The sequence below is a fragment of the Gambusia affinis genome, linkage group LG12 (genome assembly GCF_019740435.1).
Source record: "Gambusia affinis linkage group LG12, SWU_Gaff_1.0, whole genome shotgun sequence".
In the NCBI taxonomy this organism is placed as follows: domain Eukaryota; kingdom Metazoa; phylum Chordata; class Actinopteri; order Cyprinodontiformes; family Poeciliidae; genus Gambusia; species Gambusia affinis.
The window spans coordinates 18,428,565-18,455,925 of NC_057879.1; the positions used below are offsets into that span (position 1 = coordinate 18,428,565).

The 27,361-nt window shown below is 35.6% G+C and overlaps 1 protein-coding gene across 3 annotated transcripts; it reads left to right on the forward strand.

Annotated features, from left to right (window-relative positions):
• On the forward strand, positions 1-27,361 carry LOC122841075 (pituitary adenylate cyclase-activating polypeptide type I receptor-like). 3 transcript variants are annotated; one of them, XM_044134035.1, is made up of 14 exons: positions 1-58; positions 1,133-1,316; positions 1,951-2,059; positions 11,729-11,836; positions 13,398-13,498; positions 13,752-13,849; positions 14,083-14,215; positions 17,838-17,991; positions 21,713-21,773; positions 21,865-21,934; positions 22,709-22,803; positions 24,464-24,593; positions 26,552-26,593; positions 26,678-27,361. In XM_044134035.1, exons 2-14 carry the CDS (start codon positions 1,146-1,148, stop codon positions 26,819-26,821), a joined length of 1,416 nt encoding a protein of 471 aa, XP_043989970.1. In that variant the 5' UTR covers positions 1-58; positions 1,133-1,145; the 3' UTR covers positions 26,822-27,361. The 3 variants fall into 3 exon arrangements, with proteins under 3 accessions (XP_043989970.1, XP_043989969.1, XP_043989971.1); XM_044134034.1 differs by lacking the exon at positions 1-58 and having other exon boundaries at positions 1,017-1,316; XM_044134036.1 differs by lacking the exons at positions 1-58; positions 1,133-1,316; positions 1,951-2,059 and adding exons at positions 10,191-10,555; positions 11,547-11,611.

The window sequence follows — 27,361 nt, forward strand, 5'->3', positions numbered from 1 at the left end:
GATTAATGGACACAATGAGATATGAATGGATACCTTGAGATTAAAGTTCCACTGAATGGTAAGAAAGAAGTCTGATGGGTTTGACATATAAAACCATGTAGTTAGTAATAGGACATGTGGAAACTTTTAATCCACAGTTGTTTAGCACAAAAGGCTGAGATCCACTCAAAGCAGAAAAATTATTTTGTACTAGTCTTGGAAAAAAAATGGAAAACAGTGACAATAGTAGCTCACAAAAACAAGAAAATGTCTTTGCACCAAAGAACTCCAATGTACTTTGAAAGTTGCTTTTTATACTTTTTAAAAAATATATATAGTATTTTTTTTTAGTTGTAAATGTAGCTGTAAAATAGAAACTTTAAAAAAATGTGAAGATCTGCTTGCACACATTAAATTTATGATTCCAATTTCTTACTTCAGGAAAACTTCAGGAAATGAGGAAAAACAAATAAAACAAAATGCAATAATTAGAAACCTATGAATACTACAGATTTTTTGTCCATGTTTCTATGTTGTTTTATTTTTAATTATAAAAGTACATATTTTTAGTTTCTTTTTGACTTCTAAAATAAAAAAAAATAAAATAAATAGAATCAAACGTCATTACTTCCATGGAGTGGCTTATATAAGATACATGAGAATCACTGTGTGCTAAGTTACCAACATTTCATTTTCTATTATTGCAAATTTTAAATGCTTTTTACTGTGAAGACTCGGAAAATTGGGTCCGCAGCTCAAAACGCCACAGCACCCAAACATCTTTTATTATTATTAATTATTATTATTATTAATTATTATTATTATTATTATTGACTCTTAAAAGCTTTCATGGAGTCTTATTCTCATGTGAGAGTAACATGAGAACATTTTGCCTTTACTCCGTTTGAATGTCAGCAAACATACAAAATAATTTAAAGAGATATGAGTTACTGCCAGTTTAAAACATAGGTACGCGCTGTGACTTGAAAATAGGCCATTGGCTGTTCAATGTTCTGAGGCGTCCCCGATGTCTCTGAATGGAGCTACTGATTTCACTGTGCCGGATGCGCAGATGTGCAGCAGCACCCGCCGCCTCTCAAGTTTGAAGATTATAGTCAGGAGGGGAAAAAAGACAAGGATGCGTTTATTTTAGGTCGACAGATTGGATGTTTGCACCGAGGAAGTCACTCTTTAAGAAGCGCCGTGAAATAAACCTGGATTTGCGCTCACAACACCGTCTGATGAGACACTCAGAGGGCATGGGAATGTACTGCAAGGGAGGACATGAGAAAGTCATCCTGCTCATCTTTTACCTCCAGCTGTGGACCAAGCCGATGGTGAGTAGCATGCTCTTATCTGAGCCAAAAATACGCACTCCAATAACTGGTGGAAATCACCTTAAAGTCCAACAAAAGTTGTTCCTCTGGACACCTTTAATAGAAAACGCTCCTTTATTTTCCACCCGCTTTATTTTCGATGGCTTTTCTAGTGTAATGTGTTTAACCTTCTTGTGCGCTGTCTTCGTGATTCTCCCTGGGGCTTTTGTCACAGTTGGACTGACATTATAGTATGCAGCTGCGTGGCTCTCATTATTGCTTTTCCATCCACCTGCATCCATCAACAACATCCTTAATCAAAGCAACAGTCAGCATGGTGGAGAAAAATTAATGAGAGGTCCGACAGCGCACAGGTTTGCGCATGAGTTTTTGGAGGCATGAACGCAGAATTCCCATCTATGATATAATAAATTTATAAATTTCAATGACAGTTTGTTCCAATATAACATGACGGAAAATCATATTTTAAAAAAGTACCTAAAATAATCTGATTAGTAATTTCTTTCACCGTATTCTCCATTTCCGTACCTCCCCATCATCGCATCATCCTCTTACGCATCAAACATACCGAGAACAAGCGAGAAGCGTGTCTCCTCGTCCCTGTAGATAACTGGGACGTGTGTCTAATTTTCAGGGTGAAGCAATTCATCCGGACTGTGCCATTATCGCTCAGCACCTGAGGGCTCGAGAGATTTGCAGCCAGACGAGAAGGAGCGAGGCGCAAAACCGGAGCGATCACAGCGGTGGGTTCCTGTGTGATATGTTGCGCTTCTAGGGCTCCTGTCTCTCAAACACAAACTCAGGGAGATAACTGTGAAAGTCTGGCGCTCTGAGACATGATTTCAATCGAAAGTATAAATGCTAAACTAGAACAAGGGCTTTGGGGATGCAGAGCTAAAGCCAGAGCACCTTCCAGGGAAGGAAAACATAACAAACAGACTAGCAGGAAAAACATGTTGGTTGAAGTTTGTCGTTTCAGTATTTGAAGTTACATACAGGAGGGAAAAATATCTTAAAAATTACTTGATGCATTCTTTTTGAGAAGTTATAAATTGCCCAGTTTGATAGGAAATCAGAATATGACTCAATTCATAATTTTTCTTAAACTGATATACTATTTCACAAACGTACTTTTTGTGCATTGTGACGGTGACAGATTACAGGTAATAGTCAAAGTTTCTGAAACACTGTTTCTATCTAATAAGAACAATTCAATAATTATTATTACTAATTTATTGATATGCATTTCTGAGAAAAAGTACAAATTTCCTAATTTTTTCTAGCTTTGTCATACTCAAATGTTTCAAATAATCAAACAGCTCATAACTCAGACATAGTTAACATAGGAAGTTAAAAAAAAACCCAGCACAGACTGGATCAAGGTTAAACGAATATCCAAACAAGCCTTGTTGAATGAGAACAGTAATCACTCCATGTATAGAGTCATGAATTAAATGTTACTGATTAATTTTTTTGGAAGCCGAGTTCAAATTCATTAGCTACATTCAGGCCTGTGGAGAAAAGATACCACTTAAATACAACCTGTCTGACAACATAGGACAAAAATAATCACATTGAGATCCACACACAGAAAAGGAGAAAACATTGAACAATGACAAAACTTCCCTGGCATAAACAATTGCTCCTAATAGTGCATCATTGATTCATCGAGGAGGCCAAAAAGAAACCAGAACAACATCTACATCACTGAATTCTTCTCTTAACTGTAGGTTAGTTTTTAATCATTCAACAGAAAGAGATTGAGTGAAAATGGCACTCATGTTCCATTGTCAAAACCCCTGCTGACCTTAAAAAAGAAAGACATATTTGGGAAAAATATTTTTGTTGATTGACAAGACAAAAGTAAAACATTTTAGAAAGTCTTGTCAAATCTCATAAAAAGCACAGAGTTCAAAAATATTAAATTGCGCAAAGCTGACACAAAAAAAAACGAAAAAAAAAAAACATGTTGGTGTGAGTTGTGAGGTTTTCATGCTGCTGTTCAGATATAAAATAAGAGAAGCCCTGGTGAACAGGAGAGAGGGAGGAGTTTAAATAAAAAGAAGAAAAAAATAAACGCAATGGCTAATAGGATTTATTAAATAGTTGTAACAAATGATTCATAACTATGAAGTGCACACAGCATTTACTGACAAAAAATACTAGGAATAAGCTGACAGAGATCATGTTTTTACAGTAATTCATAAACAGATGTGTAGTGTACAATGGTTATAATAGAATTTCAAAACAAAAATGGAGACATTCACAACACCTAGTATCAGAAAAGAGGTTTGCTGAAATACATGTTGTTCCCTTACTTTAACTCCATTGCACTGGTCATTTACTCAATGTGAAATATGCCCCTTTTCTCTGGTGAGGCCTATAGTTGTCTTGTCCTTCCAATCTGACCAAGTTGACTTTATAATAGACTACTGAACCTCGCATTTCACTGAGGGCTCAAATGTCTCAGGAACTGGCATCATACAAGCAACATGGAATGATGAACTTTAACATTTCATAACTACTTTGATCTTAATTGAGGTTGAAGCTACTCAGTACTTTGGTGCAATGTTGTCCTCCAAGGCTCATTATGCAAATAAATGAATGTTGATGAATTTCTCTGGTAGGGTTGACGCGTCAGTGTCCAGTCAATGTGCTGGTGGCATGTGACCACACAGAACTCCAAAGTCATGCAGAGTTTAATGCAATCCTTCACTAAATTACATACTGCCTTGCAAAACTGTCCACACACCGGGAACTGTTTTACATTTTGTCACATTACAGCCACTCACTTTGATGTATTTTATGTGATTAAAAAGAAAGTGGTACATAATTACAAAGTGGAAGGAAAATGAAAAAGGACTTGTGGTGTGAATTTGTGTTCAACCCTCCTGAGTCAATACCTTGCAGAACCAACTTTTGGGAAATGTCTGAACCAAATTTACTCATATGAAAAATAAAAATGTTGCCCATTTCATTTTAATAGCCTGAACTCTGTCAGATTAGATGGAGAGTGTCTGTTAGTATCACTGAGTCTGGACATTGGCCTGACCATTCTAATGCATTGATGTTTTGACCTAAACACATCCCATAATAGTTCTGACTGTTTGTTTAGGGTTAGTGTTACTCTGGAAGACAAACCTTCACAACAGTGTAAAGTTTTCATAAGCTTCTGAGATGTATTATTTCAGTAGGACCATCCATCATACTGCTAACTCTGACCAGCTTCCCTGTCCCTGCAAAAAAATGCCTCCAGTTATATTTTTGTCCGATCCTCAGTTGTCACTGTTTTTTTTTCTTTTTTGTTGAGGGGAAAGGGGAGATGGGAGGGTCAGTTCAATTCAAATTAGTTTATTTATATAACACAAATTCAAAACATGTCATCACAAGGTACAAAAAACACCTGGAGAGCTTGTATCTTCTCTCTTACGTTACTGATGTTTTATCTGTTCTTTGCTCTCCAAGATGCTATTTCTTCAGTCTGTCTGTGAAACCTCCATTTCACAATATGCAAGACTGTGAGTATCTTCTGGGGCATCAAAGTAGGATAAAATCATTTGAAATTTGTGGCTGCAGTGTAACAATTTGTGAAAAAAATCAACAGGCTCCAAATAATCTTTTTGCAAGACTGTAGGTCTCAGTGACACCTGGTGGTAATTAGTCAAAATAGACATTATGTTTCATTTACGTATTTAAAACATCATGTCAAAATTAGACTACAAATTGTTTTTGTTAATGACTTGGTTCCATAAATTTTAAGAAAATAACTAGCAGTCTTCTTCTAACATGTACAACCTATTTAATTATATCAAAGGATGTTGATATATACTGAGAAATTTTTTTTCTTAATGATAACACACAAGTAAAAGGCATTATCATACTATACTGGAATACAGAATAAGAAATGCATTTCAAATATAAAAAAACTGCCTTGCACTCACAAGAGAAACGTCATTGAGAAGTCTACTGAATGAGGACTGCAGACATCGTCCTGCTCCTCCGCCAGCATTGCTCTGAAAGGACTCAGTCTGTGTCCAAAGTCATTTCATACGTCTCTGTTAATCCAGAATGAGTTGACATTCTAGTGGCAAAGTGAGCAGCCTCCTGCCACCCCCTTACAGCTGCCTGTTTATCAAGGACTCAGAATAGAGCACAGCTTAGGGGAGAGGAGAAACAGTTTCATTAAAATTATGTTTTGAAGTGAACTATTAGCCTCTTTATACGTCAGTCACTTTTTGAACTCTTGACAGCTTGATGCAGCTTAAGCTTCCCTCAACCAGTAATTAAAAACAAAGAAGTCACTTCCATGGAAACTGTATGGATTTTTATAATGCATGGTTTGTATGCTATTGGTTTGTCATGAGGATAAATGTGCATAAATGCTTCTGTTGGATCCTATAATTGTGCTTCTGTCTTTGGTGGCTCTAATCTGAGTCTAAAAATTACTTCTTTTCACAATTAGCTCTCCACATTTTTCATATCTCTTGCTCTCTGAGTGATTTTATAGACGCGAGTTTGAGCATGATGATTGGAACTCCCTCTGGGAAATATTTCATCACCTTAATTTGAACTTGTTGTCAACCTTGTATATATGTCAGGAATCCAAAATAAGCACACATAGCTTAAATTAAACTTGTGTTTCCCTCATTATTAGAGAAACTAGGACAAATTCTGCAGAATATTTTTTCAGTGTTAGCCTTGTCATGGCTGTGTACTATTGTCAGAATCAAGACATTCTGCTCTGAGACCAAATCAAATCAGTAAAGCTGACTGCATGAGAGAAAAGGCGACTAGTATTTATTTATTTATTTTGTTACCTGATAATCCCCATTGCATTTCATCCTAGGCCTCAACTCTATCAAAGGGGTGGGATGTCCCAAAATCGTTTCTGTGGTGCAGGAAAAAGCTAAAGGGTTTAGCTTTCAAGCCCTAAAATTTGAGATTTTTTTAAGGGGACATCTGGAATGAAATAAATATAAGCTGCTCCTGCAAAGCAGCTTCCACATGGAAATATTTTTTTTAATTGTTTTTGATACTACAATAATGTAGAGAAGAAAGCCTAAAGTTTTGCTAAATAAGCAAAAAAGTAGCAAGAAGATCATATTTATGATGTTTTTTACATTTCAACTATTACAATGCATAGTTTTATGTATTTTAGTTGATATATTTTTAAGTTGTTCCAAACAGGTCACCATAAGAAAGAAAAAGAAGATAAATTGCATTACTTTTTTCGTTTTTAAATATGTTATCACAGCAACAAAAACTTAAGTGAAAAACAGTTTGCCTTGATAATTTGGAATATCATTGAAGAGTTAATTTATCAATGTAATTATTATTTTTTTTTAAAGTGAAGCTCTTATAATCCTAGATTATTAAACAGACTGGCATGTTTTAAATATTTGTTTATTACATAAAAATCAATAAAAACAGATTTCAGTAAAGAAATGTTAAAAATGTTTAGAACAATGAGAAGAGAGAGGAGTCAATTTATTAAAAACTTCATTTAAAATCAAACAAGCCTTTTCTCAACCTATCAAAACACCCAAAGCCTTAAAAAGGCTAAAACTGTACATAGATATAGTTTTTATGTAATTTTCTTTCAGGCATTAACACTGTTGTGACCGCCTCATGGCAAAGGCAGAAAGGATTTCTGTTTTTGAACGTGACAGGACTCTTGCAGTGCTCTGTTTGTGCAAAGGTTGCACACAGTAAGAAAGTCATTTTAAATTTTCTAAGAGATCCTGAAGGGATTTAAACAAAAAGTCAAGTAGTGTACTTGCACAAAGGTTACCTGCAAAGAGCTTGAGAATTTAGCTGCTTGTTAATGACAAAAGCACATCCTCCACTCAAATTAAGGAACTTACTGAGGTTTAACTCACACAGTGCTCTGGAAACATATTTTTCTAATTACCGCAATATTCCGATTTTACTTTTTGATGGACTTAAATATATTAGATAATCAATTGTTTCGCTTCACTTAAAAGGAAAAGCTGTCCAAACCAATGGGCTTCTGGTAAAGTAATTAGCTGCCTTTTTAAGTTGTAAGTTAACAGCAATTATCTAAACTTTGTGACAGTGAAATTAGAAACATCCGTGATTACTGCCAGGATCACATTCTAAGGACAACATGATGTAGGACAAATATCTCAAAATGCATCAAATTACGCCCAGATCTGAATAAATTCAAAGACAAATGAGAGTTAAGTCATTGCGTGATAGCTTAGGAAATTGGAAGACATGCCATAATTGATGGAACAATAAAATCGTCTCTCTAGAAAATCCTGCTTCAGAATGTGCAGGTATCAGTTTGTAACCTTAAGATTTTAGTTTAAGAAGTGTCAATCAGTTAATGAATAAATTGAAACAGGGTGCAGTTATAATTTCAAATGGGGCCATACTGCTTTGGAAAGCTTTTTACCCTAATTAAAAAAAAAAAATCAATTTGAAAACTGCATTTTGTATTTATATAAGAAATTGTTTATTGATCTTGAACATTTAAGTGTGACAAAAGTAGCAAAAACAAAAGAAATATGTGGTTGGAAAATATTTTGTCACATCACTGTAACTACTGCTTGTGATGACATTTTTAAATCTAACTGCTCTCTTTTTGATCTCACAACTGAATACAATGTGTGATTCAGTGTATCACACAATCTTATTGTTTGTAAGGAGTGGTGTTTAGTATTATCCAGGCACATAGTGCCACTTTGTAGCAAAAATAAAGTAACTTGATTGATATATGAAAAAGTTGTGTATATCAAACATAACTCAAAATGAAATGCAACTTTACAATTGGATGGCCCTTCACTACATTATGAAAATGCTTCTCTGTCGTGCCATTTACAACTGTTTTTAGGAGAGTTGGGCTGATTTGTCTGAGGGGCGCTCTGTGAGGCAGAACATTCAAGGATTCCTCAAACACACATGCAGGAATCAAAGCAGGTTTGTTTCTGATGAGGAATAACATAATAACATGATGTAAAGCTCAAAAAGTAAATTTCATATAATACTTCCGCCCTTTAAAGCTTTATACCGTGTTAAAATTTCTTCTGCTGTGCTTTTGTAAAACGCATATTGAATCATTTAATGCATGAAGGAGTAGCTGCTAGGTAAATGTAACTTGCACGGAAAATGACTGATACACATTCAAATATGCTTGGCAATAAATTTTACTTTAGCAAACGTACAAAACACCTTGGTATTTCTGCAATAAAAATCCAATCTAACCAGATTTGTTTGTGTGAAGAAGCAGGTAATAGTGTTGGATGTGCTTCAGAACACCCATATTCCTGCACAATCCTTCATATTATGATTTGGTGATGAATTGGTGCTGCATGTAAATCCTGAAGGCAAATAATGCATTCTGCTCTCTACCTCTTTCACTTTCAATTAGTTTATTCGCTGCTTCACTGCAGGAAATGATTTCAGTTCTACTCTTCAGTTTATCAGAGGATTTTTGCACCTGAAGTTGAGTAATTCAATCAGATTTCCCTCAGCTCTTCTGCCATTAAGAAAGTACCATTAATATTGCAGCTATGTCTGAACAAACAACATTGCTAATGCCATTCATTTGCAACACATTGTCGCTGTGTTGGCACAGTATTTAGAAGATGTTGTCTCTTCTTAAATTAGGATTGTGTCAAGATTAAAGCCCATCTGTGTAAACCCTGGGATGATCCTTCCACATAACCTACATACACTCTGCTCAGAAATACGCTCCAATTTAAAAATGGGAGGTAACACTGAATCACAGCATCCTTGGTAAAACAGGCTCAGTACAGAAGAATTACATCTTCTAATCCCAGACAACAATTAAGTTTTTGTAAAGATGTAGAAAATGTAATTTTCTTTTTTTTTGACCAGCTAGACTTAAACAAATACTCTAAAAGCAACTTGTGAATATGTCATTTATTTTCCAAAGTGAAGTTCCTTGTCAGTTTAATCTTCCTATTGTTTTATCCACATTGGATTTCCTCCTCTCACAACAAAATGAGCTTCACAGGAAAAGGTGAGAAAAGGATTTAGTTTCTTTCTCTGTTTGTGATTCATTTGCAGTTCGGATGAATGAAAACACACCAGAACTACAAGGTAATCTTGTGGGAATGAAATGCAGGCATTATAAACATTGCAAGATTTTTATTGACTAACAAACCAAATAGATGTTACTGAGCTTCCTGGGAAACCATATTTTGTTCTAATTAAAATATTTTTAGGTTTTTAAAGAATCACCCACACAGCTGGTCAATATCTGAAGTTTCCATTGAGTGGTCAATCTACAGCATAATTTACCAAGTTCTTATGATGCATACTGTTTATTTTGAGCATTTTTACCACTGTATTTGTGCCTAAAAGTGGAAATGATGAGCAAATTACTACCTACTCCTAAGTAGCACATCTCTGCAGCTTCTCCTAAGTTACCGTAGGCCAACTTTTTATCCTATATGTAGGATAAAAAGTCTGATTTTATGGCCCCCTCTTAGTAGCAGTTTGCAATTATGCATTACCATATCCATTTATAGATGATGCATTGAACAGAGTAATGTTCTCTAACTAACCTCTGAGACAGACAGATTTAAACACTATTTATTGATAAGGTGGGTTCTAAAGGCAATTTGTAGGACTGTAGGTTTTTAAATGTATCAAAGTAAAGTAATGTGAAAGTATGTGAAAAAGTTCAAGGGGTACAAATACATCTGCAAGGAACCGTATGGCTAAATGAAAAGAAACATGAATAACCAAACCATCAGTTGAACCAAAATCATCAAATGTATGATTGGAAACAGAGATCTAGGGAAGTTGCTTGGAAACAAGACAATAACAATTCTGTTGTTACTAAGTCTTGTATTGTTTAAACCAAACAAGCACAACAATTTGATTCCCTTGCTTTGAAAAGACAGATCTCCCTGCATTGTGTAGTTGTACGCTTGCTAAATTTGATTCCTTTCAGCTTCCTGCCTTTGTCTGAAGCCAGTGCACATAAAACCAGACATCCAGCGCTGGAGAAATATGTCAGGGAATCTACCTTTTCGGATAGGCACACCTATAATCTGCATGCTGAGGGTGAATGTAGCATCAACATTTGATGGCGTTTGCCACTTGCTGTGTAAACATCTTAACGTTTCACAACCTCAAAGAAAACAGTCCGTCTCATAAAAACCAACATGGATGTACACGGCTTCTGATCCACAGCACCAGGAATATTTGACTGAGTCAGGCTGAAAGTAAGAGAAGATGCTGAGGTAAATAATCCAGGGTTTGTGTGAACAGTAACACACTGTAGCTCCAATATCATTTGCTAGTGTTAAACTAAAACTGACAAAATGTACATGTGATTACGTAAAAGGAGAGAAATATTTAATTTATTTATATGGGATGGAGTAATAGAGTTGATAATGGATTAGATACAGAGGCTTTGTAAAAATGAAATAAGGAACTGACAGAAAACACTTTTTTGCTTGTATATCACCAGCATGTCTAAATGTATAATCTGAAGAAGCAGAAATTCTTTTAAATAACCCAGAGAATGTGGCTCTCATTGTTCTTTTTTAACTGAGCTGGCTTTTCCCTTAATTTCACATTTTCTGTTTATCAGTAATAGAAAAATATTTTAGCATGTAACAAGATCTTGTTTATGAGAGACATATTTAAAAGACATTTCTGTATAATTCTATAGTTTCTCTACAATTATTTAAGATCCCAAAAGCGTAAAAGAATAAAACACCTTGTTGTCAGTCTGGTCTTACCTTTGGGCATAGCTAAAGTCCTTTTTTACTCCTTGCATTCAGTCACATTGGAGTAAACCCAAAAATATCTAATGGACTGCCAAAATCTGTGCAAACAGTGATGACTATGAGTGAAAAGCCAGAAAGCTTTTCCTGTGGTGTAAACAGCAGATTAAATCTGCCTCAGCTGTTCAGGCTGAAAATGTTTATTTCCTTCTGACTGATTGGCAAAAATGATAGTCTAAATATTTATCTGCCACAGACTTACGTTTGTTTAAAACCTACATGGTTTTACTGCACAAGGCGATCAGAAGTTTACACATAGTCACCTTTGCCATGGATATGTTATAGTTAATTTCAATTGGTAAGAAATCAGGACTTTTAGTTTAATGTTGGACTACATTATTCTTCCCAAAACCAGTTTTGATATGTTTTTTGGATAATGATCCTATAGGAACACCCTTTCTGGCATTTTATTTATCTGTTTAAGATATGATCTATTTTGCAGGTTTGAGAATAGACAAAGTGGACTAATGTTAAGCATCTGGAATGGTTCTGGAATGGTCCATCCCAGTAAAACAACCAGTTTTAATGAGTTTTGTCATTTCTCCTTCATGCACAATAATGACAGGTGCTAAATGACAGATTTGAAGTGACTTGTCCCTCTGCGTTCATCCCTCTGTTTTGCAGGATGTAAAACAGAATGGGACGAGATTGGATGCTGGCTGAGGGCTGAAGCTGGGCAAGTTATCAATTTATCCTGCTCTGAGGTCTTCCAGCATTTCTCCAGCAATCAAGGTTGGTTTGCATAGCTCATCAAATGCACAACCTCATTAAAATAAAAATAAATGAAACACTTGTACTCAACATCTAATCAGTGTAGTTGTTAAGATGAGGAATACTGTGTTTGAAACCTGTTCTTGTGCACAATATCTTTGCTGCTAAGGTTAATTATATAGTACATAATCAAAGTTCTAATGCAAAGTGAGGATAATAATGGAACATAAAAACATAGTATGAATTATTCATGCATGTTTGCTGGCATGAACACACACTGCCCGGGGATGTTTTTGACAAGAAGAGTTTGAAATCTTGTCATATAGTTTTAATTAATATAATACAATATTTGTCCTTTTTGTGTTTCTGAAAAAAAAAAGTTATGTCATACCATTACTATAAGGTGAAATGGATGTTAACATGAGTATTTTTATATATCCACTTATTTTAAATCTACAACATTTTCTTGTTTACAGTGACTGAGAGTAAAACTGTTTGGCATTATCTAAAACCTAAAAATCTGTCAAAATGTTACCCATTTCCTGGCAGTATTGAAGAAGAATGATTTAGATGTCTTTGTCTTTTGATGTCATGTTGGCCAGATAGGCTGGTAAAATTTTCTCTAGAACTACTTGTAATGTGGGTTTTCCACACAAAATCATTTCATTTTCTTCAGAAGCATGGATCCACTCTCTCTTGAATCAACAGTTCAGTCTGGTGTTGGTAGTTTGATGATGTGGGGAATGTTTTCTAGTCCACACTTGAGCAGCAGTTAACATCTAAATACACTTTTAGATTAAGAGCACTTTTTGAATGCTGTTCATTGAAGATTTGTATCCTGCATGTGAAGGTAACAAATCTGCTGCGATAGGGGGATTCAGTTATGCCAATTTGAATCAAAATGCATGCAGAATGCTTCCAACACGTTTCAGTTCTACAGAGAAAAGGATAACTATCACAAGTGTTTGATTAGTGTGTAATGGAATGAATTGGATTGATCTAAATGTTATTTTGATAATACTGGCTTTTACATAATTGCATATGAATTTTATACACTTTTCTTCCCTGAAGATTGAAAATTGCTCCATACAAATAAAATTAACTCTACATGAGCGCTTGGAATATGCATAAAAATCAATGTTGGTTTTTGTGCATGTATATTTTCATGTCTGATATGTTTTGTCATTAATGATGGCAAAAATGAGCATCTCACCAGAGCGTACCTAGAATTTTATCTTATTAAAGCTGAGAGGCATATATACAGATTATTAAAGTCAAAGACATAAGAGAAAATCTTGCTGCAGAGAATTATATATGCTAAAATATTAGCAAGAGTTATTGCTGGAAATCTCAAATAACCTTTAACAGTCTGCATTAGATTAACAAGCCCAATCATGAGCAGCAGCTTCATTTGGACACGTGAAACACAAAACTGTACTTTACATTGAATATAACTTTAAAATTGGGTTCACGGATCTCTGATAAAAAATGTTGCTGGAGTTTTTGTGCAAATGTGACCATAATTCAGGTGCTACCCCCGCCTAGCTTTTCTTTACATGCTTGCTGTCTGCTCTTTTGTCAGGGTATGTGTACAGAAATTGCACTGCTGATGGCTGGTCTGAAATGTATCCAACTTATGAAGACGCCTGTCATTTCAGTGATGACAGCGAGCCTGAATCTGAGGTACATACACACACACACCCACCCCCGCATGCACACCCCTGTACACAGACTTTGTTGGGATCATGCTTTCTCATTGCTCACCTTCTGTAGCTCGGACTTCTTTCACAGAAATCCTGCCAATGGTATGACACTGTGTGATTGTTGCATCTGCAGCAGGAATCTTAAAAGGGAACCTTGCAGATCTGTTTAAAAGTGTATTAAGCTCTTTGCCTCACATCTTTCTTCAGTTTAATCTTGAGCTTTCTTCTTCCAGACAAGTTACCTCCATGCGTTCAGACAGGTCTACACTGTAGGGTATGCCACCTCACTCATCACTCTCCTGACAGCTATAGTGGTGTTCGCAGGTTTCAGGTAAGGGCACAACAGTACTGAATGCATACGGATATGACAAAACTAAGAAAAAAAAAAAATACTGGGATCCTTGGTTACCTTACATTGTGGTTAATATTTGAAACCTGAATTATCATCTCTTCTACACTGATACATTTTTTTTGCCCCCAACCTCTGAGTATATTGAAGAGTATTCATTTGCATAGACAGTATAAGAAGACCCTTATTGTGTGACTCTGTGTTGTGATGCACAGGAAGTTTCGCTGCACCAGAAACTACATCCACATCAACCTGTTTTCCTCATTCGTCTTGAGAGCCAGTGCTGTGTTCATTAAGGATGCGGTGCTGTTTGCAGATGAAACTCTCGACCACTGCTCCGTTTCTACGGTAAGCCTGCGAATTACTCAAGGATTTTTCCATGATAACTTGGATTATAAGAAGATTTTAACAGCAAAAAGTGGGACAAAGATGGGAATTCAAAAGAAAAACTGAATGACTTTAGATCCTACCTACTATTTACTGTTGCAATTTTATACAAGTCAAAAATAGTTTTCAGTATTATTCAGATGTTGTATAAAATGAGGTTTCAGTTAACATTTTCTTCTTTTACTAAAGAAACAAACAAAAAACCCCTTTAAATTTAAAATAAATATGCCAACAGGGACTATTATGTGGTGTTTGAGGAGGAAAACAACCATAGTAGAGTTAACACAATTTTAAATTGTAATCCTATATAATTAATAAGTAAATCAGTCACCATTTCACCATTAATATTAAACAATATAATTAGATATTTGACCCAAATTCCTTTATTTTTTCCATAAAGTGATCAGATATAAACTGCCCAAAAATGTACTAAAATGTTTTCCCTTCACAGAAAAATCACCTGGAGGTGTCACTTGAATCAAAGAGTAAATTTATTATTAATCAACCTAAGTTATATTTTCTGGCATTTACTGATAAACAGAAGCAAAATCCTAGATTAATTCAAACAAGAAAACTAAACAAAGAACAAACATTAGTCTAATCCCACTAGTAAGAATGAAAAGGGGTTTGATTAGAATAATCAATGACCATAAAATAGTTTATCATTTAACTGATTTAGACTAAGATCTGTTTCCCAATTTTTGACCATGTTTTGAAAATGTTTTGACCTATCTGATATGAAGTGACCTTCCAGAGGAATGGGAACCAAAAGACAGAAAAAATAGCAGACAATTTCATCCCAGTGGACTTCTTGTGTTCTAGACTTTCACTTGGCAAATCAATAACCAAATCCCTCCTGTCAGTCTCTTCTTCATTCTTCAGTCACACAAGCAGCAAGCTCCTGTATGTCACCCGTTTCTCTCTATGTGGGGAATATACAAGTATTGGCAGAAAGTCACTTCAGTTATCCTTGGGGAATACATTTACAGAGAACCAGCCTCAGTCTATTTCATTCAGCACAGGTGTTCAACTCTTTTGGCTGCACTTGGTCTGTGCTGCCCATCAACACAAAGAGAAATTGTTTTGGTGAAATCTCCCAGCATCAGAATGCAAAATCCAGAATTTCTCTGTTTTTGAGATGGTAGGAATGGTAAGCAGACATGACTTGAACAAGCAAACAAGATTTTCTAAACAATGCAGGGCTATTATGAGTGTCTACTGCTTGGCACTTACAAAAGTTCCTCTCTTCTTCGGTAGTCTGTTCCACCGCAGGAGAGCCAAATCAGTGAATGGAACATGTTAGAGAAGTGTGAGAATTTTAATTGCACTCAATAAATAGTAGATCTGTTGTTCCATCAAAGACCAAGAAAGGGTATTTGACAATCAAAACAACATATTTAAACTTGTCATAGCAATATCATAAGAAAAATATTTGAAAATAAATCAAGTCAGATTCAAATCATCAGATAAGTCATCACATTAACGTACGTTATGTTAAAACTTCAACTTGGCCTAAATGGTTATTTTATTTTCTATGTAATCCCAAATAGATCCCTGATAACTTTGTTTGGACAGCAGTTATTAATTCAGTTTTTCTTAATTTTACTAATTTAATTTGTTTCTTCAAGATGGTTGTAGAGTATAGGAGCAAGTTGAATGCCTATAATTTTTCTCAGAGCTTTAATACTTGGAGAACTTCACTTTAATGTCCTTTTTGAGTTTCATATCTCTGCAAACTCACAGTGAAACCCAGGAACTTGTCTACAGTTTAATTAATGCACTTTGTGGTGATGAAGTTTCAAATCTTGGAAGTTACATAAACATATTGAACACATTAAGGAACATTCATAACTGTTTTTTAAATTATCATTACTGTCGTTTAATGGATTACAAATTTGGATAAAAAGAATGCTGGGTTTAGTTGAATTTGTTCTACTAATAAATCAATCAATCAAATTTGATTTGTGTAGCACATTTCAGCATTAAGGCATTTCAAAGTGCTTTACATCATATCAAATACAATGCAACATAGAATCAATAATCAAAACATGACAATGAGTTAAGTTCCATCAGTAAATTTGTAATTGATTACGTTTTAAATACAATCCTAAACAGGTTGGTTTTTAGTCGAGTTTGCATCCATAAAAGGTTTACCTGTTACACTCCTACTGTGTTATATGCAGTGATGTCAGTAACGCGTTAATTTGTAACGCGTTACTGACGTCGGACCACTTTTTTCAGTAACGAGTAATATAACGCGTTGCTATTTCAAATCGAGTAGTCAGACTACAGTTACTTTTCAAAATCACTTTTGCGTTACTACGTCACTATCTTCTTTTGTTATTTAATCGTATTTCCTCTACTCGTCTTGTCGAGTGACCGACGTCTCTATGCGACAGAAATGTAAACAATGGAGGGAGATGCGCATTTTGTTGGTGGAAAAACTGGAACTATTTTGAGATTCTGTCGCCAAGTCCGATTATTATAAGCGGCTTTGGGCTTTTTTTTTTTTTTTTTTAAAGTCGCTTGCAGATTTAATGAGTGGCGGGTTGCGCCTTTTTTTGGCTCGTTTTTGAACGTGAAGTTGCTCATTTGGGTTTGGAAATAAGCAGAGACTCATAATAAATCCCAGAATTTGTCCGTCATTAAGGTAGTTTTAGTCAGTCTCTCCCTGTCCATCATTTCCCGGATGATCCGTCCCGCTGTGTCTTTGTTAATCTCAAGTTAATATATTACCTTCGCGTTGCGCTCCAGAAAACTGCAAACATCGAGACCAATATGAACAGCGCAATAAACGTGAAAACAGCCACGAATAAACGTGTCCGTAATTGGCAATGATTATAATGGCAACTTAACGCTATACTAATTATTAATATTAAGATAAGTGTCACAAATCTGTGCAGCCATCTGAACTGTGGAGCTGCAGGAGGAGCTCTGTTCGCTGTGACACCAAATGCAGGGCCGTAACACAGAACCTGGAGGTTGGGGGGAGGAGGGGCTTTAAAATCCTTCTTAGAGTTTTCCAGACAACAGTGGACCACACAAACTACTCACGTTTTTTATTTTTTGTACAATCTCCTCTTCAGTTCAATCTTATCAGTGGAGACACATTGTTGATGTTGCCATTATAAAATAGCTGACAATTAAGTATTGGCAAAGATCAATGTGATTTTCATAGGAGGCGGAGCGTTGTTGTTAGCAGCTGCCGAAAGTAACTAAAAAGTTACTTTTAATGTAACTTAGTTACTTTCCAAATCAAGTAGTCAGTAATATAACTAAGTTACTTTTTCAAGGAGTAATCAGTAGTCCGATTAAAGTTACTTTTTCAAAGTAACTATGCCAACACTGGTTATATGGAACAAAATACCTATTGCTATTTTTATTCCCACTCACGCTCACAATCACACAGTTTAAAACAATGTAAACAGTGTTTCAAAGGGCAATTAATTTTTTAGTAACAATAAGTGGAAAGAAAAACATTAACTAGCCTGAAAGCAGACACATCGATTCAGGAAAGATACGAGCTCATCTGTAGTTCTTAGAAATGGAGGCTTTTAACTCTGTGTCTATTTTTATACTCCAGGCTGGGTGCAAGTCAGCTGTGGCTTTTTTCCAGTTCAGCATCCTAGCCAATTACTTTTGGTTGCTGGTGGAGGGCATGTATCTGCAGACCCTGCTGGCCTTCACTTTCGTCTCTCAGAGGAAATACTTCTGGTGGTACATTCTCATTGGATGGGGTGAGTAAGAAAGGCAGCAGTCATCTGCACATGTCAAACTAATCACAGACTCATAGTTGTATGCATTGCAGGGCACTGCTGTGTGAAACCTAATATTATCCGCCCATAAATTTCATAACACAGGGTTACACTGCACATTTCATGCCGCCTTTAGCTTACTATATAAGCCAAAGGTCCTATTTTTTTCTTACTGAAAATAATAATTTAGGGCTGTAAACTTGCTTTTAGATTATGGAGCTGTGTTACGTCCACCAGGGGCACAACATGTAGGCAAAACTGAGGGTTCAAAAAATTATTTTATTTCAAAACTCTCTTGAACTTTTCTTTTGGTTCAGCTGCTTTAATTTTCTGTGGAGGAAAAAGAGAGAGAACTAAATATCCTCAGTTCCCCGTGTCCCAAAAAAAGGATAAACAAAAATCCCAAAAGTATTAACAGAAAGTTGAACCTGGTGAGCCGATCAAAAAGGACAAAATGGTACAGTAGGGGGCCAACCTCACACAGGGCCACCGAAGCCCCTACTAGTACCGGACTATAGCAAAAAAGAGAATCTACCGCAAAGAAGGAATCAAAAACAGGACATCCGGTCCCACCAGGCCAAAATCACAACAAAAAATGTCCGCTTCTCTTAATATATTTTCTATGAATATAAAGCTACAGTTGTTGTGGGCTAAAATACAATCAAAAATCCCACATGGTAGACTGGAGACGTCCGCTGCGGCCGACAGCTACTAGAGACGTGCGCGCACTTCATCAGGGCGCATTATCAGTGGTGGTGGTGGAGTGAGCGGAAGGGCCGACCCCAAATATGTCGAAACCCAGTCTATTTATAGGCGGTCCAACAGCGCCACAAATTAACGAGACCAAGTTAATTACAAAAAGAAATTATCAAAACTCCAAAGTATATTAAAGAAAAAGTCATTCAACTAACGTCGATACAAAACAATCTAGAAGAAAAAATAAACAAATGAACAAGATGGCTGTTAACGTTAATTCAATATTCAGAAGTGTGGCTAACATGGACCAGCTCGTATTCACGTATTGCTAAAACTACAGGCATATTATGATTCTAAAATAGCACAGAACATCAATATAATTTCACAACTTTTTCTATTGTTTTCTGATTGGCTCAGTAGAAATGCTACTGAAAGAATCCACCTCAATGGGAGAAAGCTCAGACTGAGCTGTGCAACAACATTAGAATCAAGCAGAATGGTGCAGGAATGCAATGGCCAAGTAATCATTAGCCAATTAAAATACTTTGCCTTGTTTTCAAAAAAACTGTTTCTGTACCACATTTAAATAAAAACAGGTTTTGTTATCTCATAAAAATCTAAGAAGATTTAAAGGTTTTATTTATTTGACTTGGGTTGGCACACAGTTCTGTCTCATTCAGACTGATAATCTATTTTCAGATAACAATCAGCTTCCTCAAAGCCTAATGACAGGATGTTCTCACAGCGGCTGATTGCAAATACGATTGCACTTCATGTAAAAGTTATTTCTTCCGTTTCTCTGAGCATTTTAGACAGATTTGATGAGATTTTTTATTGTAGCATGTTATCCCAAACAAAACAACATCCTGTTTTTGAATTTATTCTTGCTGTCTTATGTTACCTCATCCTATATTTACCTATTCTCAAACTTTCTGAGACCCATTTGTTTAATTTGTTCTGCCACCAATATGCTGCAGTATTATTCAGCCACAATAAGAGGGCAGCTACTGACTGGTTACTGTAGGGTTAAAAGTAAAAAACAAAAGGCAGACAGATAATTTTTTTCCCCTTTTACTGAAAAACTCTTAAAAGTTGGATGCAACAGAAATGACAGCAGGTAAAAAAAGTTTACAGGTCACACTGGGCTTGTTGTTCTTGTAGTGACGGTAATGAGTTAAGGCAATGTTCAGCTAGTGCTGCATACAAGCACTGCTTATGGGGTTTTCGTGTCAGGGATTGAACTGGAATCAGTGGTTAGATGGGATGAAGTGCAGCAACAGGATGGATCAGACCCTTGGGGATGAACGTGCAGACCCTGTGTCGGTATAATTAAAGAATAATTGGGTTGCCTGCATTCGGGGTGACACAATGCCTCTAACTCAGGAGGTTTTATAAGCAGCATTGTTTGAAAAGCTTCACCGTGCCATGGCTTTTCACAAACAAGCCGGTGTCTTCAAGACACGAAGATTTGAGTTCAGGAGAGCGTCACCTGCTGTGACGGGAGATAAAGAAGAAACGCATTGTGCCTCTGTCCATCAAACCTTGTAGAGGATTAAACAAATTCCCTTCTACCTTGGTGAAGGCTTAAGGAAAAAAAGAAAAATCCTTCTGCATTCTCTCTCCTATTAATTTTAGTGACCCCTTAGAGGAATCTCCTGGACTATAATCAGATCAAACGTTTCAAACATACACCAGTTTTGAAAATACCTCCTAAGGTGATGTAAGATGTACAAGTGTACTTTATATTCAGGGATAACAGTGAATAAAAATGGATGAAGTCTAACCGTGATGGGTTTCATAGTTGTATTGAAATGAATGTTAATCAAAATGAAAGATATTGCAAAAGTATTTTTACAATTTGTCCTATTACAACCATAAGCCCATTTGTTTTATTTGAATTTGATGTAATTGATAAGTACAATAAAAGTACATGGTATTTTGCAGCCTCCTACAGCAGTTTTGCCCTGTAACATCAAAATGTTTCCCTGTCCCTTAAAAAAAAAAAAAAAATAAATAAATAAGGACACCAACACCACAGCACCATAAAACACCTTATTTTATGGTGCTGTGGTGTTGGTGTCCTTATTTTTAAACACCTTGTTTTATGGTAGAAATGGGGTATTCATGGTAATTTACAATGCTTATTGTCCTCCAAAAAATTGTGCTTTGCATAAAACGCAACAAGCTACATATTTGTGTCAATTGAAAGTCCACATTATTCCACATGCTTCCTGTGTCTCTTGTATTGTAGCATCTTTTACACAGAACTTCTTGTGATCAATACCTGAGCTGTGAACCTCTGCTTCCCCAGTAGCTTTTCCAGAGTTACTTTGCTGCTCTTTAACTCAGTACTCTCTTTACTGGGCTAGTGTGTTTAGAGCCTCCAACGAGTTAGCAGCTGTGCCATACCTAGTTCAAGTTTTAGATGGCAGATTAAGTGAGAAAGTTTAGAATATTGTTTCAAAACCTGATTGTGTTTAAACATTAGTAGCACTTCATCCCTGGCCTGTCTGCTCTGCACTTTTGACCTCGTGATGCTGTTTTGTCACAAATGTTCCCTAACAAACCTCTGAAGCCATCACAAAGCAGCTAGATTTACACCAATATTAAGTCACAATTTGGTTAATTAGTAAATGGGCGAGATTACAAATGCATGCCACATTTTTCTGATTTTTATTTGCAAAACAGATTGAAAATTATGATTGATTTACCCTCCACTTCATTATGTGATACTACAGAAGCTACAGAAGTGTATTGCTGACAAGGAGAAAAATTAATTTTCAAGGGCCATCAGCTTATAACGTTTTCTACTCTATTTTGATCGCTTCACCTAATTTTATGACTGCACCAGATACCTACTTAGACAATGTGATGCAAGTTGGACAAAGATAAATTTGATATGCAGAGTAAACATAATGTCATGTTCTCCTACAAAGATTTATTTAGATCTAACAGCATGTCAATATTTTATATAACATGCATAATTTATGTGCTTTTATATTTATAGGATTGCCATCAATGGTTCTCATACTTTGGGTTCTGACCAGATTTCTCTATGATGACAGAGGGTGTCGTAAACTTCATTCTATTTCTTGATATTAGTTACATTAAAGCTGCTCATTTCATGCTTAACTGAATGCAGTTTGTCTTTCGTTGCAGCTGTTGGGATGACAATGACAAAGTTGGCATTTGGTGGATCATTAAAGGACCAATAACAGGCTCACTGCTGGTGAGTGATGAGCTGTGAAGCTGTTGCAACATGACAAACTTTTTTTTTTTTTTAAACAGTTGCATTTGCTTCATTCACACTTACTTCTGTTTGGAATTTTTCTGTCATCATCCAGAGCACACATTTTCAGTCTGAAAACAGGATTTCATGTCTTTCTTCTCAAAACTTGTAACTCTTGTAGTCAAGACTTCTCATCACGGTTTTGCAGTTTACACAGAACCCAAGGCAGAAACTTCTTATAAACTTCTTAGAAGTTAACAAGAAGTTTAGAATGACTTTCAATAAGTGTAATTGCTTGGACAGAATTAAACTTTTTTTTGCTTAAAATCAGGGATGATTATTTATGAGACTGGAGCTCCTTTTTGTTGCAACTCAAACAAAAAGAGAATACCAAGTTGCACATTTGTCCAATTTTTGGAGTGACTAATTGCCTTTTAACCACTAGTGTGATTAAACAATTTGAAATTATTGTTGTGTTGGTCTGATTTCTCTTTTAATCACATTGTGGATTTTCTCTCTATAGCTGTGGGCAGAGACCTGCTTCCCAGATCACTAACAATGAAGCTGCAACATTCTGGCAGGAGAAGAATTTCAGTTTTAAGTGACATAATCTACATAAACAGCCCGACTCACACAATCCGAAAAACATAGAAGCTTTAATTTGTATATAAATTTTACATAAGTGACTTGGTTGTAAAAATTAAATAAAGAGATGCTTTGGGTTTTATTTTAACTACTATTGATGTTGATGGTTTGTGCATATTTTTCTGACAGGTCAACATAGTCATCTTCATAAATGTTATCCGGATTCTGGTCCAAAAGCTTAAATCTTCAGCCATGGCTGGAAACAGCGACACTGGTCACTTCATGTAAGTCTCAACAAAGAAGCACAGCACATTAAGCTTGAACACAGACTCTAAAAACACAACATGAAATCATTTCCTCAGGAACAGGATTATCAAGGTTAGGTAGAGTAGTTAAGCTCTGCCCTTCAAAGAAGCTATTAAAATTGACAAATACAACTAAAACAAATATACACACAAGATACATTACTAAAAATCACAGAAAGTATGTGCCTTTAAGAGCTGTTTTTTTTAAATGGGATATATAGATACCTTTTATTCTTGATGAAAAACTGTCAGGCAAGCAATGCAACAAGAGACCAATGTAAAAATCCTTTCAAAAAAATTAATGGCCTCTTTCCTGCTGGTTAATCTGTAAAATGCTTCATTCATTATAACACAGAACCCAGAAATTCTGCTTCATCTGAATCTCTGTATTTTCTGTATTAGCAGTTCGACTATTTGCTCTCATCTCAAAAGAGAGCAAATAAAAATAGAATCTAGATACTAGAAATAGACGTCTCTTTCATCGCTGTGCGACAGAATTGTTCCACCCATTCAATGAATGTTTCACATGCTCAAAAGCTTCATTTCTGCCTTGCAAATTTCAGCCTTATTCAGGTGGATCAGAGACATGAGCACAAAAAGACGCAAAGCACAGGTGTGACTAAAGAAAATCACAATCCTATTGTAAGCATGAAGCATCCAGGTGGATTTTTCATTTCAAATGCTGAAGCAGTCGTGTTAAAAACCCTATTTTTATTGTTTTGTGTGACTGGTGAGATGGTCAACATCAAAGAGGATTTATGCTGTAGGAAAAGAAATTCTTTAATCTGTTTTTAAATAAGTTATGCTATTTATTTTTATTGCAGTAGTTATTCAATCTCAACTTGCCTTACATTTAAATAAATCCTGCTTGGCATTTTAATCATCCACCATTAGGGATGCACCAATATGAACATTTGACCGATATATGATATTAATACTGCAGTTATGACCTTTAACCAATATTTACAGATATATTTGATATATTGCTGCACTTTCAACATCATATTAAAGCTAGAACACCACCTACATCACTTGTCTGCCTCAGTTAAACACCTAATCATGTACTGCATCAATATCTGTGTCACATGACCACATAGCCAACTCCCTTCCTTCCTTTGTGGAAACACAAATAGTAATAAGATGGAAATAAAAATTTGTTGTCATTATTTGCCTGGAGGGATAAAGATATCTTTAAAATGACTAACATCGTCCGATACCGTTGTTGATGCCTATAAATTGTACATCTCTAACCCCCATTTATTGTCGTAAAAATTGCCTGAATACTTAACTTTGCTTTTCACCATCAAAGCCTCATAACAGAGTTCTATACTATGCTAAAGGTTAAATAGATGGCAACTGTGTCTCAGTGAGAGCTCAAAGTATTGGGTTTTGATCCCAACTTCATTCTGAAATATATGCTGCTGCCTGGGCAAGGCAATTAACCCCAAGTTACTCACTGATCTGTGTACCATAAATGGATGTGTATGCAGTGCAATTGGGTGACTGTGGCTAAAGGTGGAAAGCGGTTCGAGTAGTTGTTACAACTAACAAATCACTATGTAAATCCAGTCTATTTACCATGAGGCCTAAGTTTAGTCAAATCTGTGATATTCTTTTGATCACTTTGTTTTTGTGTCAGGCGGCTGGCTAAATCAACCCTATTCCTCATTCCTCTGTTTGGGATGCACTACACTGTGTTTGCCTTCCTGCCTGAGAACACTGGAGTGGCTGCCAGACTGTACATTGAGCTGGGCCTGGGATCCTTTCAGGTATACATTTTTGATGGGAAGTGGAGTACTACACATTTTCTAGGCACATTGCATCTATAAAATGCCATATATTGATGTCTAATCTTTATTTAATATTAGAAAACATTTTTATATTTTCTTAAAGAAAAACGGCTTTCTCTTTGCATATCCGTCACGAAGGGATTTTTTAGACTTCGTTTACCATCTCGCAACCTGCTAGGATTGGACTATGCTCCACCTGTAGACATATTTTTATAGAAAGAAAACTGGCTTTAGCTTAATTTGAGACCTCTCTTTGAATTGTTTTTCAGACTCTTAAGCTATACTTATGCTACAATCATTTTTCTGAAGGTCTCAGTCGACTCAACTATGGCGGTCCTTATTACTTCAACAGTCAGATGAAAATCAGTGTAAATGTTTGTGTTCTAATTACATACATGCAGCACCGCAACCCGATATGTGATTCTGTCCCTCTTAAGTGAGAAAAACTTAAGTTCAAAACTAAAAGAGACATTCAAAGTGTGTCCAAAATCTAGTCAAGAACCTTCAAATCCTACCGCATTTTTTCTGACTGGTTTTGGGAGCTGAATGTTTTCTGTCTTCTTCGCAAATCTGTCATACACAATATTTTTGTCAAATGTAAAACAAAACCAATACTCACCAAGAATCCAAGAAGCATATTTTGTATTTTTTTTTTAACTCTTGGTAGCTCCTGATGACCAAAAACAGTTTTCTTACCATGAAGGTTGGTGAAATGTCCATTCTAATGTCTCTCACTGTTGTCCTACATCTTCTGTTATAGATCATTGTCTTCAATATGGAACTATATAAATGTATCACTCTCAGTGGTTTGATACTTTTGTATTACTACTGATTCACAAGAGGTTACAAATGAGTAAATGCCAGTGATATCCTACTTGCACTGCAGTACTGCATTTCAGGTCAATCATAATCACTGTAATTGAGAACAGGTGTGAGGAGAAGCTGAAATTAGACCAGAAGGTGCTTCAACAAAAAATGGTTTAAGAGCTTGCACAGTTCTGCAACTGCTGTTCCCCCCAGAGATTTTTTTCTGTTGAATAAAATTAATATAAAAAACTGACATTTTAATTGGTAAATACATTTTTAAGATGTAGTGTATTAAACAAAAATGTAGCTAAAATATTCTGTGAAAAATTAAGAAAATTAACAACAATATCTTGTACCTAATTAAATTAAATCTTCATATAAAGAAATGGGTTTTACCTTCACTTTTACCTTAAATGTATAAACAATTTGAGAAATATTCCAATTTCACCACTTTGTTTCTCATATATATATGAGTTTATCAAAGTGGATCAAATGAGAAACTAATTTGGATTTGTGAAAGCAATTTAGAGTTTATTTGTTCATAAATAAAGCTGGAAAGAGACATCCTGTCTGATGGATTCTGTAGCCACTCTGGATTATGAGTGGGGTATGTTAATGCAACATTTAAACAAAGTATAGAAAAAGTCGATAACCACTTAGCATTTTGGCTCAAAAACCTTAACACCCTCCAACTCTACTAAAAATATTAAATAGAGAAAAGAGTTGCAATACAAAAAAGAGAAATATTACTTGAAATATCACAAACAGTTTGGTACAAATACTAAATTTTACAAAACTCATTTATGATGTTTATGTTGTGATTTATCTTGTTTAAATGTTAAAAGTATAGCAGCTAAATTCCCTGGCATACAGATTTGTTGATATGAAAAATGTGGTTAGAAATCCCACTAGCACAAACATCTTCAAACATGAAAATGTTGAAATTTTCTTCCAAGCTGAGTTTTTAACAGCATACTCCTCTGAAACAAACTAAGTTAATTATTCTGTTTATTTCTTTGTGTGTGTTATTTACACAATAAAAGATTGACATCTATCTTATAATTGAGTGTATTCACAATCAGGATTCACTTATGTTGACTGATTTTAAAATGACTTCTGTTGTGTTGCAGGGATTTGTTGTGGCACTCCTTTACTGCTTCATGAATGGAGAGGTGGGTAATTTGTGATTTTGTGATAAAAAGGTTTCAAGATGAACAAACAGATGTTTACACTCCACCTTATCTGCTTGGCTGCAGGTCCAGGCAGAGCTCCGGAAATGGCTCTGGAGGTGCCACAATCCAAATCTCACTCCTGCTAAAGGAAGCATCACTCAGGTCACAATTCGAACCCATGGGGGCTTGGGTTTGCCTTCGTCTGGTGCCAACATTTCTGCTGTATAGTTCTTGTTTGTAAAAGAAGAAAGAGAAAATCCTGAATGTGAAGAAACAATAAAAGCGTGGCATTCTTCTGCTTAAAATAACGACGTCATAACTTCAAGTATTGTTTCAAAAGACACAAAAGCACAAGAAAAACAGAGTCAAACCTTTGGGGGAGTTATGATGCCATCGTAAAAAAACCCAGGAAGCAACAACCGAGACAGAGCTGGCCCTGGACCGAAGATGTTTTCAGATGCTTGAGTTAAGAGGTTGTAAATAAATGAACGAGCTGATTCGTCTACACAGCTTTAATTTTACTCTAATTGTTATTTTAATGTTAACTGTAGCATCAGGACCATCTGTAGTGGTGTGAAACTCATTTTCATTTGGGGCCACATCAAGATAATCTTAAAATCATGTACTGTGACAGAATGTATAGTACTATAGTGTTGTCTGTATTCAATGAGTAGTTCTAAAAATTTTATCATACTTTATATTCTTTATCATTGATGTAATTTGGTACTTTACAAATAAAGCAGATTTGATTTGAATGATAAAATGGTA